A 16437-nucleotide genomic window follows, 5' to 3' on the forward strand; every position below is an offset into this window, starting at 1 on the left:
TAATAATCCTAGAGCCTGAAAAAAGGCGTCTACATTAAGCAAGGCCGGATTCCCAGATTCCAGTGAAAATGCCCAATCCTGAGGGTCGCCACGCAACAGGGAGATGACAATTTTAACCTGCTGAATGGGATCACCAGAGGAACGAGGTTTCAGAGCAAAAAACAGTTTACAGTTGTTTTTAAAACTCAAAAATTTGGACCTGTCCCCAAAAAACAAATCAGGAGTAGGAATCCTAGGCTCTAAAAGCGGAGTCTGAACAATATAATCAGAAATACCCTGTACCCTAGCAGCAAGCTGGTCTACACGAGAAACTAATCCCTGAACATCCATGCTAGCACAAGTCTCCTCAGTCACCCAGAGGAAAAGAGGGAAGGAAAGAAAAAACAGGCTACAGAAAAAAAAATGGCTCAACACCTTTCTTCCCTTCTTCTGAGATGCATTTAACTCATTGTTGGCCAGTTGTACTGTTATGATCCGGTGACCTTGGAGCCGCATGAGAGACTTTCTCAGGAGTAGGTGGTATCTGTACTGACCGCAAACCCTAAACTGACACCGCAACTAGAAGTAGCCGTGGGGTGTGCCTAACACGTCCTAGACACCTCGACACAGCCGGAGGACTAAATACCCCTATAGGTAGAAATTGGAATTTTATCTTGCCTCAGAGCAGAACCCCAAAGGATAGGCAGCCCCCCACAAATATTGACTGTGAGTATAAGAGGAAAGACACACGCAGGCAGAAAAACAGAATTTAGCAAAAGAGGCACTTCTAGCTAAATAGAAAGGGATAGGACAGAATTCTAAGCGGTCAGTATTAAAATCCTAAAAATATTCACAGCAGAAAATACAAATATTCTACATCTAACTAAAGACATAGCAAGTATATCTGCAACTCCTGAGAATCCAGCATGACTGAAAAATCCAAACAAAGTCTAAGCTGGACAAAAACACAATGAATTGCACTGAATTGCAAAGCACACTGCATGTGTGCACAGAGACAAAAAAAACAGACACTTATCTTAGCTAAATTGGCAGTAGAGCATGGGAAACCAGAGAGAGATGCAATCCCTCCAAGAACAATGGGCAACTGGCCAGGAGTAATGGATCCTGCACACCTAAATACCTAGTAGAGCTGCAATCAGCAGAAACACCTGCCCTGGATTACAACCCCAAGACAACTGCACTACCATTAACAACCACCGGAGGGAGCCCAAGAGCAGAATTCACAACAGTCATCGCTGGATCGGAGTGTGTGACGCCGATCCAGCGATGTGTTCACTTGTAACCAGGGTAAATATCGGGTTACTAAGCGCAGGGCCGCACTTAGTAACCCGATATTTACCCTGGTTACCATTGTAAAAGTTTAAAAAAAAAAACACTACATACTCACATTCTGATGTCTGTCACGTCCCCCGGCGTCCACAGGGTAAGGCTACTTTCACACTAGCGTTAACTGCAATCCGTCACAATGCGTCGTTTTGCAGAAAAAAACGCATCCTGCAAAAGTGCTTGCAGGATGCGTTTTTTCCCCATAGACTAACATTAAGCGACGTATTGACACACGTCGCAACCGTCGTGCGACGGTTGCGCCGTGCTGTGGCGGACCGTCGGCACAAAAAAACGCTACATGTAACGTTTTTTGCCGCCGACGGACTGCTTTTTCCGACCGCGCATGCGCGGCCGGAACTCCGCCCCCACCTCCCCGCACTTCCCCGCACCTCACAATGGGGCAGCGGATGCGCTGGAAAAATGCATCCGCTGCCCCCGTTGTGCGGCGCAGAGAACGCTAGCGTCGGTAACCTCGGCCCGACGCACTGCGACGAGCCGAGCCCCACGCTAGTGTGAAAGTAGCCTTACGCGCTGCTGCTCAGAGCTTCCTGCACTGACTGTGTCAGCGCCGGCCGTAAAGCAGAGCACAGCAGTGACGTCACCGCTGTGCTCTGCTTTCCGGCCGCGCTGACACATTCAGTGAGTGCAGGAAGCTCTGAGCAGCAGCGCGTAACCCTGTGGACGCTGAGGGATGTGACAGACATCAGAATGTGAGTATTTACTGTTTTTTTTTTTTTTACTTTTACAATGGTAACCAGGGTAAATATCGGGTTACTAAGCGCGGCCCTGCGCTTAGTAACGTGATGTTTACCCTGGTTACCCGGGTGCTGCATCGGCATCAAGACAGTTTCAACGATGCCGAAGTCGTTCCCCTGATCGTTGGTCGCTGGAGAGAGCTGTCTGTGTGACAGCTCCCCAGCGACCACACAACGACTTACCAACGATCATGGCCAGGTCGTATCGCTGGTCGTGATCGTTGGTAAGTCGTTTAGTGTAACGGTACCTTAACCCTTTGCTATCTTCTAGATGCCGCGGCATTTAGAAGATAGCAGGGGGAGACCCCTACTATCCTCACCTCTTTGACGCCCCCCCCCCGTGATGAGATCTGATCATATCACGGGTTATCCCGCGATGTCCTGACAGCCGGAGGTCATGTGATGACCTCCGGGCCTGCCAGCTATGGTGGCTTGTTAGGTCCGGGATCACACATGTGAGAAATACGGCCGAGACTCGCATGTTAATACCCGGCCCTGCAGCCTGCACTCCGGAGCGGAGCGTGCTGCCACATAGCAATACATGGAGCCGCACGCTCCACTGCTGAGTGCAGACAGCAGTGCCGGGTATTAACACGCGAGACTCGGCCGTGTTTCTCGCATGTGTGATCCCGGCCTTAGACTCAGCCTGCAGTGGAGTCTAAGGCTTGGGTCACACTAAAAATATGGAAAATCGGTCCGATTTTTCCTGACGAGAGTCGCACAAGTGTTCTCCGTATGGTCATCCGTGTGTAATGCGTTTGCAATGCGATGATGCGATTTTCTCACACCTATGTGTCCATATGACATGCGTATGGCTTTACATTTCTCACTGCTTTTCACCATTGAATTCAATGGCTCAATGGTCTGATATGAGGAAAATGTGTGTGTATTTCTCGCAAGTCACGCTGATGGTCTATGTGGTCTCAGATTTTTTCTCGCATCCATAGACTTGTATTGGCGAGACCAGGGCGATATACGCATACAATCGCAGCATGCTGCAATTTCACTTGCATGTTGAATACGCCCGAGAAAAAAAATTAGTGATGGAAGCTGCCCCATAGATCAACACTGGTCCGAATGCTATGTGATGTTTTCTCGCATAACACTCGTCCGTATTCAACGCTAGTGTGACCCTGGCCTCACAAGAACTCAGGCTGTGTAAAACTGACAGGTCTCTTGCAATACTATACATGTGTATTGCATTGTAAGAGACCATCGATCAGACAAATAAAAATTGAAGTCCCATACAGGGACTAAGTAAAAAAGTTAAAAAAAAGAAAAAATATTAAACCAATAAATATATATATAATATATAAATATATATATATATAAAAACATAAAAGTACACTTATTTGGTATCGCCGCGTCCCGAACGAGCCAACCTATAATAAGGTCACACTTGTTCACTCCTTCGATGCACACCGTAAAAAACAAAAAACAAAACAGAGAACAGAGTAAAAACCTTTGCATTTTCATCATGCCGTGAAACCAGAGGCGTAGCTAGGGTTTTGGTTCAGGGGGGGCGAAGCTTCTGAGTGGGCCCTTAACCAGGTAACCTTGATTACAACTGGGTGACGCGCCCTAATACTGGAGGAGAACCTCAGCAGATAACTGCGCTGTTAGGCTGGCGTCACACTAGGCGTAAGACAATACGGTCCGTTTTTTACGGCCGTAATACGCAGAAAAGTCCCCAAAATAGTGGTCCGTATGTCATCCGTGGGCAGGGTGTGTCAGCGTATTTTGCGCATGGCATCCTCCGTATGTAATCCGTATGGCATCCGTACTGCGATATTTTCTCGCAGGCTTGCAAAACCGACATCTAATGGATTTATGTGCTCAAATGTCCGTTAAAACATATATACAGTATATATATATATATATATATATATGTCATTGAGACACATATATATATATATATATTGTGTATTTATATTTAATTCAGCGCGATATATGTGGAAAGCCGGTAATTCAATTGCCGGCTTTTCATTTCTCCTTCCCAAACCCGACATGATATGAGACATGGTTTACATACAGTAAACCATCTCATATCCCCTTTTTTTTTGCATATTCCACACTACTAATGTTAGTAGTGTGTATGTGCAAAATTTGGTTGCTGTAGCTGCTAAAATAAAGGGTTAAATGGCGGAAAAAATTGGCGTGGGCTCCCGCGCAATTTTCTCCGCCAGAATGGTAAAGCCAGTGACTGAGGGCAGATATTAATAGCCAGGAGAGGGTCCATGGTTATTGGCCCCCCCCTGGCTACAAACATCTGCCCCCAGCCACCCCAGAAAAGGCACATCTGGAAGATGCGCCTATTCTGGCACTTGGCCACTCTCTTCCCACTCCCGTGTAGCGGTGGGATATGGGGTAATGAAGGGTTAATGCCACCTTGCTATTGTAAGGTGACATTAAGCCAGGTTAATAATGGAGAGGCGTCAATTATGACACCTATCCATTATTAATCCAATTGTCTGAAAGGGTTAAAAAACACACACACACATTATTAAAAATTATTTTAATGAAATAAGCACACAGGTTGTTTAGTATTTTATTGCTCTCTCAATCCACCTGAAGACCCTCGCTTGGCAAAATAATAAACCAACAATATACATACCTTCTGATGAACTGTCAGGTCCCACGAAGTAAATCCATCTGAAGGGGTTAAATCATTTTACAGGCAGGAGCTGCGCTAAAGCACTCGCTCGTGCCTGTAAACCCCGGGTGCTGAAAGGAAAGCTGGGTGATCTGTACTTACATTGAGTCGCGGTGAGGCGCCCTCTGGTGGATGTCCTCATGAACTGGAGCCTTGGAAAAGTTCCCACGCTCGAGTTCATATGAGTTCATCCACCAGAGGGCGCCTCACCGCAACTCAATGTAAGTACAGATCACCCAGCTTTCCTTTCAGCACCCGGGGTTTACAGGCACGAGCGAGTGCTTTAGCGCAGCTCCTGCCTGTAAAATGATTTAACCCCTTCAGATGGATTTACTTCGTGGGACCTGACAGTTCATCAGAAGGTATGTATATTGTTGGTTTATTATTTTGCCAAGCGAGGGTCTTCAGGTGGATTGAGAGAGCAATAAAATACTAAAACAACCTGTGTGTTTATTTCATTAAAATAATTTTTAATAATGTGTGTGTGTGTTTTTTAACCCTTTCAGACAATTGGATTAATAATGGATAGGTGTCATAATTGATGCCTCTCCATTATTAACCTGGCTTAATGTCACCTTACAATAGCAAGGTGGCATTAACCCTTCATTACCCCATATCCCACCGCTATACGGGAGTGGGAAGAGAGTGGCCAAGTGCCAGAATTGGCGCATCTTCCAGATGTGCCTTTTCTGGGGTGGCTGGGGGCAGATGTTTGTAGCCAGGGGGGGGGGGCAATAACCATGGACCCTCTCCTGGCTATTAATATCTGCCCTCAGTCACTGGCTTTACCACTCTGGCGGAGAAAATTGCGCGGGAGCCCACGCCAATTTTTTCCGCCATTTAACCCTTTATTTTAGCAGCTACAGCAACCAAATTTTGCACATACACACTACTAACATTAGTAGTGTGGAATATGCAAAAAAAAAGGGGATATGAGATGGTTTACTGTATGTAAACCATGTCTCATATCATGTCGGGTTTGGGAAAGAGAAATGAAAAGCCGGCAATTGAATTACCGGCTTTTCACTAACACCACTGCGTATTTCTCGCAAGTCACACTGCTGGTCCGTGTGGAATCCGTATTTTTCTCGCCCCCATAGACTTTCATTGGCGTATTTTATGCGCAATACGCTGACAAACGCAGCATGCTGCGATTTTGTACGGCCGTAGAAAGGCGTATAATACGGATGCGTTATATACGGCTGATAGGACCTGACCCATTGGGAATAATTGGGCCGTTTGTTAGGCGTGTTTTACGGACGTATTTTATGCGCTCTTACGTCCGTAAAACTCGCTAGTGTGACGCCGGCCGTACTGAAGATAATCTCTATTTTAACACCAACATGGATATTACCGCCATATGGTCAGTGGTAGATACTAGTGATGAGCGAATATACTCGTTACTTGAGATTTCTCGAGCACGCTCAGGGGTCCTCCGAGTATTTTTTAGTGCTCGGAGATTTAGTTTTTCTTGCCGCAGCTGAATGATTTACATCTGTTAGACAGCATAAGTACATGTGGGGGTTGCCTGATTGCTAGGGAATCCCCACATGTACTTATGCTAACTAAGGCTACGTTCACATTTGCGGTCAGCGCCGCAGCGTCGGGCGCCGCAGCGGCGCCGCATGCGTCATGCGCCCCTATACTTAACATGGGGGCGCATGGACATGCGTTGTGCTGCGTTTTGCGCCGCATGGCCGCAAGCGTTGGACGCAAGAAACGCTTCAAGTTGCATTTTTTTTGCGTCCAACTTGCGGGCAAAAACGACGCATGCGGCGCAAAACGCAGCGTTTTAGCGTGCGTTTTGCCGCGTTTTTGTTTGCGTTGTGCGCTGCGGCGCCGACGCTGCGGCGCACAACGCAAATGTGAACGTAGCCTAAGGCCTCTTTCAAACGTCAGTGTCTCCGGTACGTGTAGTGACAGTTTTCTCACGTACCGGAGACACTGACACACGTAGACCCATTCAAATGAATGGGTCTATGCACATGTCTCCGTGTTTTCACGGACCTTGTGTCCGTGTGCAAAACACGGGGACATGTCCATGTTTCTCCGGCAGCACGTACAGCAATACGTCCTGCACACGGAGAACAGTGTGCACTCTCCTCCGTGTGCACGTACCGTCCGCAGGAGAGACAACGCTACAGTAAGCGCTGTCCCCCCTGTGTGGTGCTGAAGGCGGCATTCATCTCTTCTCCCCCATGGGAGAGAAGAGATGAATGATCAATTTTTTATTTTTTTTTGTTAAAAATAAAGTTGCTGGGACCTCCCGCCTCCCATCCCCAGTGCTCCGCCCGGCCCCTTGCAGAAGAAATACTCACCCGGCTCCCGCGATGTCTCCTCTCTCCTCTCAGCGCTGGCCCCTTCTCCTATGTGAGCGGTCACGTGGGACCGCTCATTACAGTGAGGAATATGCGCATCCACCCACCGAGGACCCCCGTCACGTGATTGTGGGTGACCGGTGGGTTGGCATGACAACCAGAGGTTTCCTGGACACCTCTATGGTTGTCATTTCCGAACTGCTGTGAGGGATGCCCAGTGGTCGGCGCTCATAGCAAGTAAGGCCGGGATCACACATACGCGAGATACAGCCGAGTCTCGCAGGTGAAAACCCAGCTCTGGCGCCGGCACTTGGGCACAGCTCAATGTGTTGCTGTGCGGCTGCACGCTCCGCTCCAGAGTGCCGGCGCCAGAGCTGGGTTTTCACCTGCGAGACTCGGCCGTATCTCGCGTATGTGTGATCCCGGCCTAATTCAGCTACACAGGCGAACTGATCATCACCTGTATGTAGTTGAACGGATCAGGTTACGGCATCTTCTAGGCTCCTATGCCAAAAGTAAAAAAAATGTTTTTAAAAATATAAAAAAATATATAAAAGTTCAAATCACCCCCGTTTCGCCCCATTCAAACTAAAACAATAAAAATAAAATCAAACATACACATATTTGGTATCGCCGAGTTCAGAATTGCCCGATCTATCAAAAGAAAAGGATTAACCTAATCGCTAAACTTTTTTTGATCGCCGCAACATTGCATTAAAATGCAATAACGGGCGATCAAAAGAACGTATCTGCACCAAAATGGTATAATTAGAAATGTCAGCAAAATGTCACGCAAAAAATAAGCCCTCATCCAACCTGAGATCACAAAAAATGCTATGGGTATCGGAATATGGCGCAATTTTATTTTAACAAAGTTCGGAATTTTTTTTCACCACTTAGATAAAAAAGACCCTAGACATGTTTGGGGTCTCTGAACTCGCAATGACCTGGAGAATCATAATGGCAGGTCAGTTTTAGCATTTAGTGAACCTAGCAAAAAAGCCAAAGTGTGGGATTGCACTTTTTTGCAATTTCACTGCAATTGCATTTTTTTCCCATTTTTTAGTACATGACATGGTAAAACCTATGGTGTTGTTCAAAAGTACAACTCGTCCTGCAAAAAGCCCTCACATGGCCATATTGACGGAAAAATAAAAAAGTTATGGCTCTGGGAAGAAGGGGAGCGAAAAACGAAAACACAAAACCAAAAATACATCTGGTTGTTAAGGGGTTAATACAGTATTAATAATATTTAAATATTATTAATAATAACATTAATATACTAATATTCTAAATAATTAAATATTAATACTAACATTAATATTGAGCAGAATTAAATTTGATGTACCGGTTGATCCCTACACAACAGTCGCAGCCTCTCACGTTGCCCCTTGTGTAAAGTATCTGCCCCCACCGCATTCCCCGTCAAAGATGAGATCCTATGGAATAATTGTGATGAAACCAAGGAATGAGAAATTGACACAAGAATTTGATAAATAAATTAAGTTGTGTTTGTAAAGATGCGTATAGCAAATAGAGAAAATAGAGAAAAAAAGAGACTAATAAAGATGGGGAGGCATGGCGTGTGAGCCTGAGACCACCTGGGAGCTATCGGGGCACCCAGCTTAGCCAGGGTAACTGCAGCCTCTATTGCTGTATTGTGTCCCCCCAAATCTAGTCACAGACTGAGGGGCACGTGCGGCAGCTGGACAGCCGCATGGCGCTGAGAGGGTTAACGCAAGGAGGCAAGATTTCGGTGGAATCTCCTCCTCTGGTGACGTCAGCAGGGGCTGTATACTGCCAGGCGCTGTCCGCACACACAGTGCTGAGCCATGTCCGCCAGCCCGGGGTACAGCGAGGAAAAGGGGGGCAGCCTGGGCGAGCCCGAGTATGGCCAGGACCCTGCCAGCGGGGGCATCTTCAGCAGCGACTACAAGAGGTACCACGGCCGGGCGGCGGGCACACTGCGATATTACCGTCCCGGGGGGGGGGGGGGCAGCGTGACAGAGTAGCCGGTGCTAGCCCCCCACACACACAATGGAGGCTTGTGCTGGGCTAGTGATGCTGCTGGGAAAGGGGGATGGTGTTATCTCCTTCCAGGAGAGGAGGGGTTGGGGGCTCGGGCCTACAGATGGCACAAAGGTGTCCCCCAGGCAGGGGCTTCTGGTAGGCTCCAGAGTTCCAGGATCTGTCATTGTCACTAGTCCTGGTATGGGGGCATTCTGGGCCTACTGCATGGGGGCATCACCACCCTGTGCCCCTGAGATCCCACACCTGGGGCTGAAATGCACCCACAATTAATAATGGTGACGTCAGAGGGGGCTGTTCACTTTCTTAGTGTAGGACCCAGGCCCAATGTTATCTTTGCGGGTCTGCACATACAGGACCACCACGGTTGCCAACTTTACATTTTATTTGTGTGGACATCACAGACATACAATGTTTTGACAGACACAATAAAAAAAACCTATAATAAATCATAGTGATTATAAGTGGTCCATGTCTGCCGCCCATAGCTGTGAAGGTATCAGCTGCACTCACTGTAAAGTGATGATCATTACAGTCAAGATAATCTCTACAAGTTTCTTCAGCGTCCCAAAAAATCACAGACACCTTCATTATTTTTAACAGACGGGGGTAAGAAGTGCCCTATGTTTACAGATTATCCTGGAAATTCTGGATTCTTGGCAACCCTGAGTACCAGCCATCTCCTAAACATCACCTGGATCGTGACAACCCCCTCTAAGACTCATGTGGGAACAGCATGGAGTAATAATTGAGACATCTTTGTATTTACAAATACGTGCCCTTTTAAAGGGGTTGTCCACTACTAGGACTACCCCTTCTTACACTAAATGTTCCACCCCAATAAAATGAATAAACCTATACTCACCTCCCGTGCCACCTCCGTTCCAGCAGTGTTTGCACTCGCAGTCCCGGCACTGCGGTGCGGTGGAATGACACGTGATGCCCGGCGCCCAATCAGCACCAGCGTCACTGTCTCCGTCTTCGGATGAACTGAACATGGAGAGGGAGTCCGGGCTGCAGCTGATCCCTGACTCCCTCTTCATGTTTATATCGACAGGAGGCGGAAATAACGCCAGCGCAGATTGGGAATCACGTGTCATTCCACCGCATCACAGCCCATAGACTCGCATTGGTGAGTTTGATTCATGGTTTGGATCAAATGGGAATGTCCTCATGTTTTAATGCCGACCACTCCATCCCCAAAAAACACCAACATGTGAACTGCTCAATAAACTATAATGGGAGCGAGTTCTATAGGATAGAAGAAATATGCAAAAAACTGACGTGGATGGAAAGCGTTATATTTTGTACCTCTGTAAGATGTGCTATACTCCAATCTGCACAGAAGGAATACACATAGTTACATTTCCTACCATAGAAAAGCAATTGTTGCACAATAAAGCCTTGCTACTATGTATCATAGTGCACAAGGTAAAAAATAAGCCGCATAGATTGCTTGCATTATATTTGTTTACAGGGGGGGTTTCAGGCTTAAGCTATGGATGACCTCTCTTTAGGATAGGTCATAAATATCAGATTAGTGGGGTCTGACCTCCTCCGATCAGCTGTTATAAGCTGTGGCAGCTGCTGGATGTGAACAGTGAATGGTGCTGATCAGCACAGCTCTGTTCACCGTGTAGTTGCCATTCACTTCAATAGGAGCTGAGCTGCAGTATTCACAAACGCCCACTCCACAGTGATTTTTATGTTTTTTTTTTATTTTAATAATTTTTATTTTTACTGTCCTTACTACTTTTGGGGGGGTTTGTAAGAAGCCAGAATAGCATCCTCTGCATTATGCTGATCACAGATACCAGTGATCTAATGCCTGCTTCGTAATAGATCATTATCAGCAGGGATCTGCATATGGAAGAATTCTGGGATAATACAGATCCTATTCTCCCAACACACATATTCAGCTTTGCTCCATAAAAGTGAATTGTGATATGACTAGTTGGCACGTGACCGCAAGCATGCCAATCACACATGCGGTCATGTGACCATCAGATCGCTCTGGTAATGCTGGGGACAGCGTGCACACCGCATGCTGTCACAATTCCGCAGACCTTTGTGTCTAATGGCCAGAAAAGCCTTTTAATGCAAAGCAGTTTTGCAGCATCATCTGTTAGTAAAAATGACCAAACATAGTTGCCATTTAGATGGTAGATATACATATTTTGTTTGTGTATGGACGGGGTCAATCATTTCATCCAGAAATGTAATTACAAACAGGATACTCAATATTTATAAATCAAGTCCTTAAACTGGTTTTCTTAGAAAATCAGAAAATCTGGAGAATGTCATAGAGCGCTGGATCACGCTGGATCATGCATGACGGTTCTACCTATGCCCCTTCCCTTTATCCCTTCCTATCCCTTGGTTTAACTTGATGGATGTGTGTCTTTTTTTAACCATATTAACAATGTAAGTAAAAAAAAAATAACCATAACATACCAATTTAACCCCATGCCGCTCCACCACCACTGCTTCGGTGGTCCCCACCAGTCCTGCAGTGATGATGTCCCATGTATTATTCATGTCACCTCTGCAGTCACACACTGTTCTCAGTAAATATGTGCCATACATGCCAAAGTCACCAAAATCCACTGATGGGCTGCAGCAGTGTCAGGTAATGATGGACGTGACATCATCCCGGCAGAGACCACCAGCCGCAATAAGTAAGTAATGGTTGACTATTTCCTTCTCTTGGACAATTTTACCAAATCCCATAAACCCCTTTAAACTCTGAGGCTGTCTCCCCTGAAGTAGAAATATCCAGTTTGATTATCTACTGTAACCCAACACTCTCCCATTGTTATGTTTATTTTCATTTTTTTAGCACATCTTCAGCAAACTGCAGCCATTTTTGTGGTAAGTTAGTTACAGCCTTACATGTAACTTCCTGCTACCTCTTCCTCTTTTCCTTTAGGCTAGATTTCCACAGAGGACAGGCTCGATGTGTCCCACAGTCCACACATTCCCACAGACTGTGCCCGCTTACTCCACCTACAAAGCACTACCCTAAGCAGGGGTGAAACTAGGATAAGTGCAGGGGTTCCAATCCCATCGGGGCCCCGGAGCCTAGAGAGCCCAAAAGGTCCCTTTGGCCCATATGAAAAGACTATGAATATTTAATAACTGCGATAGTTGGGAGCCCTGTTGGAGATTTTGCATTGGGTCCCACGAGTTTCAAGTTACGTCACTGATCCTAAGACTCTTTGTATATGGCTAAATTCCTATTCTTTCTCCATAGTATGCCTCCCACTTCACCTAATGCACATTGTCCTGAAATCCTCCTTCAGTCAGTAATGATTCAGGCCCTGGCTCTTGCACCACACGGGCTCAGTGTAGTCTAGAGTAGGGGAGCAATAAGTCATATAGTGTATTCATACATTATAATGTAATGAAACACTCTGAAATGCCCAGCACCACCCCTCTGGGCAAAGTTCATATGATAAATTGACTTGTTCTCTGTGCATCCTGCTGTGCTCTCCCTCCCTGTGCACATCCCCAGTCACTGTAAACTTGCTGCAGATCACGGGCTGTGCTCCTTATAATAATCACCATACAGAGCACACTGTTGTGAGGAGAGCTGCTTGTTTAGCAAACGCACAGGCAGCAAATCTCTGTACTTTGAATGGATTGTAGCAGGAAATAAGGAGATGGACAGACGTCACATCACCAAATGTGACAGATCAGAAACATAATAGAATTTTAACAGCAAAGAAATTAGGAAGTTTCTTAAAGGGAACCTGTCACCCCCAAAATCACTGGTGAGGTAAGCTCACCGGCATCAGGGGCTTATCTACAGCATTACAGAATGCTGTAGATAAGCCGCCGATGTTACCTGAAAGAGGAGAAAAAGACGTTAGATTATACTCACCCAGGGGCGGTCCCGGTGCGGTCCGGTCGGATGGGTGTCTCCGGTCCGCTTCGGCGCCTCCTATCTTCGTTCCATGACGTCCTGTTCGGGTCTTTACGCCGCGGCTCCGGCGCAGGCGTACTTTGTCTGCCCTGTTGAGGGCAGAGCAAAGTACTGCAGTGCGCAGGTGCCGGGCCTCTCTGACCTTTCCGGCGCCTGCGCACTGCAGTACTTTGCTCTGCTCTTAACAGGGCAGAGCAAAGTACGCCTGCGCCGGAGCCGCGGCGTAAATACCCGAAGAGGACGTCATGGAACGAAGATAGGAGGCGCCGGACCGGACCTGAGACACTCATCGGAGCGGACCGCAGCGGGACCGCCCCTGGGTGAGTATAATCTAACGTCTTTTTCTCCTCTTTCAGGTAACATCGGCGGCTTATCTACAGCATTACAGAATGCTGTAGATAAGCCCCTGATGCCGGTGAGCTTACCTCACCAGCGATTTTGGGGGTGACAGGTTCCCTTTAATTAATCTTAGGACTTACAACTCCTTATTATAATCTGTGTGCCCAGAAAACCCATTTATGGTGTTTATTTCTGAGATTTTCACAACTTAGTGGACAAAAACACTTTTGTACTTTGATACAAGAAATCTATTTTTGAAACCTTGTATGTTTAAAACAAATATTTTAATACAATTGATAGAATGGATGCAATAAAATACACCACAATTCATAACTGCTGTCTTATTCTGCTTTCTAAAGAGCATGCAGTTCAACACATGTATTTCTTGCAATATAAGGAGTTATTCCCACCTTAGATATTTATGGCATATTCACAAGATCTGACATAAATGTCTGGCCAATGCCGGTTCCACGTAACCTCAGAATGTGGGTTCCGCAATCCCAAGAACTACCTATGCGATACATTTCTCAACATTGAAATTGCAATATTCAGAACGGAAAGGTGTGGTATTATGGGAATCACAGGATGAATAGACATGTTAGTAATATGCAAATGATAAAAAAAATGGAAATGAAACTTTCAAAACATTTGCAATTATTCCATGAGTACAGAATGCACACCTAGACTTGCTATCATTGTAGTTAGTAAGGGTTGTCTGAGGAATGTTCTGCCATGCTGAGTGAATTTGGGCTCTCAAATTATCAAGATCCACTATTGGAATGTATCTTTGCAATTCCATATGTGCTTGATGGGAAACCAGTCCGGAGATGCTGTAGGCCATGGTAGCACATATAGGCCACACAAGCTGTGGTTAGTTTAGTCATGGAACTAGTGGTATGACCACTTCTACAAAGTGTCCCAGTAGCTATTTTTCATTTGACCCACTAAAGAATGCATTTCTCATTTCTCATTCATCAATTGAGATACTGATTTGGCTTTAATCCTAAGTCATATTGCACAACTCGTTAAAGGGTTGATTGTGACTTGTAGGATCGCTACTTCCAACAGGTGGCGCTATAGAGTTAAGTCCTCTTTTTCTCAGAATAGGCAATTTGCATATTTCTCATGTACAGCACCATGGAATCAATGGTGCTATATAAATAAATAATAATAATAATTAGAATGTTATGCTGATGATATATTGTATGTACACTAGGTCAACAATATAACAATGTTCAAACATATAGCAATGTTCATTCTTTTAGTTGAAAATTAAAAATTAAAATTGTCTAGTTGTCCTAGCTGGGTGACAAGGATACTGTTTCTCGAATGCATAAGTTTTATTACATGTTCACACTGGTAAAATCCAAAAACCTGAAAAATATGTAGTCGTTATAAATATAAACATAGCTGCATGGTACAAACAGCCCACTAGATGGTGCTTTAGGTATGTAAAGTGTAAACATTTCCACACTGCATATAGGTGGCACAGATATTTGGTGCATCTCATTCTCAGTAAAGGAGGTACCAGAGATTGGATATCCACTAAATGTTGTATTAGAGAATTGCCATATGTTTTTTTATGATTTTCTTTCGTAATTCGTAATTTTTAACAGTGTTGTTAGGTCGAAAACACCGACACTTTAAAGCAAACCTGTCATCAGGATTTTGCTAAGTAAACTACTGGCATTGTTAGGTTGTTACACTGATTAAAATGATACATGGGTTGAAGAAATCCGTCTTGTGGTTCTTGTGTAATCAGTGTTAGAAGTTTTCAGTTAATGAGGTGCTCGCGCTTTGGGGCGGGACTTGAGGGGGTCTTTTTTTTTCATGCTCTGGCCTCATTGTCTTCATTCTGGCTTAAATGACAGGTCCAACCCCTTGATCAATGCAGGATTCACTAAACCATCTCAGACAGATGTCTGTCCAATCTCTGAAGACTTCCATTGAAGGAGATCTCACCACCTCTTGTGGCAGCCTGTTCCACTCATTGATCACCTTCACTGTCAAAACATTTGTTTCTAATATCTAATCTGTATCTTTTTCCTTTCAGTTTCATCCCATTGCTTCTTGTATTTCCATGTGCAAATGAGAATAATGATAATCCCTCTACACTGTGACATCCCTTCTGATATTTCTAGACAGCTATTAAGTCTTCTCTTAGCCTACTTTTTTGCAAGCTAAACTTTCCCAGATCCTTTAACTGTTTCTTGTAGCACATTCTTTGCAGTCCGCTCACCATCTTGGTTGCTCTTCTCTTAACTTGCTCCAGTTTTTCGATGTATTTTTTAAAATGTGGTTGTCTCGATTCATTAAGTTTCGTGACAGCTCTGGTTCTGCTGAAATTTAAATGTTGTTTTCTTCCTTTGGTTCAGCAAGGGTTAATGTCAGTCTCTTGCTGGCAGTTTTGTTTAGCTTGGTCAGCTAATAATGGTTGTTATCCACTCCCACCTCCCTTTAAATAGTCAAATGACCCTTCAGCTGATTGTGGGTTATAGAGTTCTTCTGTGCAGGCCACCTAGGTGTGTGGAGCTTCCCAGTGACTGTGGTGTTGCTGCTGTTTGAGTTCTGATTCCTGGTGTGGTTTTCTCTGCTGCTGTGGAGCTTAGCAGCAGAGCCTGAGCAGAGTATTTTCCTTTTGTCTGTCCCCTGTTTGTCTCTTCCCCTGTGTGTTTTCATCTGCAGTTGCAAGGCTAGCGACCTTGCTGGCCAGTGCACTAGCCAGGGAATGCTGAGGTGACAGTCAGGGACTAGGCACGTGATGGCGGCAGGGGTAAGGACACGTGCATAGGGCGTTAGGGAAGTTTAGGGACAGGTACAAGTTTGTGTCAGGAGGAGTCCTCTTCCCCACTAGTGACCGTTAGGGCCTTCCTCTCCTTTTCCATTTTGTTGTATTTATTTGCTGTGTTGTACGCCGGACTTACCCATGTCCGAGCTCGACAGTGGTACCCAGAACTGGACACAGTATTCCAGATGAGGCCTGATCAAGGAGGAGTAGAGGGGGATAATTACTTCACGTCATCGAGACTCTATGCTTCTCTTAATAAATCCTAACACTGTGTTTGCCTTTTTTGATGCTGCATCACACTGTTG

The 16437-nt window shown here is 45.5% G+C and overlaps 1 protein-coding gene across 3 annotated transcripts in view; it reads left to right on the forward strand.

Moving 5' to 3' along the window:
- Positions 1–8825: 8825 nt before the first annotated feature.
- AP3B2 (adaptor related protein complex 3 subunit beta 2) overlaps positions 8826–16437 on the forward strand; it is a 136176-nt gene continuing 128564 nt past the window's right edge. For 2 of the 3 annotated variants that reach the window (XR_013215677.1, XM_077263991.1), the window contains exon 1: positions 8826–8991. Coding sequence is in view for 2 of the 3 variants with exons in the window: in XM_077263991.1 (XP_077120106.1) it covers positions 8885–8991 (107 nt within the window). In the remaining variant the exon portion in view is untranslated. The remainder of the gene's footprint in view (positions 8992–16437) is intronic. The other variant, XM_077263990.1, reaches the window with a different exon arrangement.

Source organism: Ranitomeya variabilis, chromosome 5, assembly GCF_051348905.1.
Source record: "Ranitomeya variabilis isolate aRanVar5 chromosome 5, aRanVar5.hap1, whole genome shotgun sequence".
NCBI classification, from domain to species: domain Eukaryota; kingdom Metazoa; phylum Chordata; class Amphibia; order Anura; family Dendrobatidae; genus Ranitomeya; species Ranitomeya variabilis.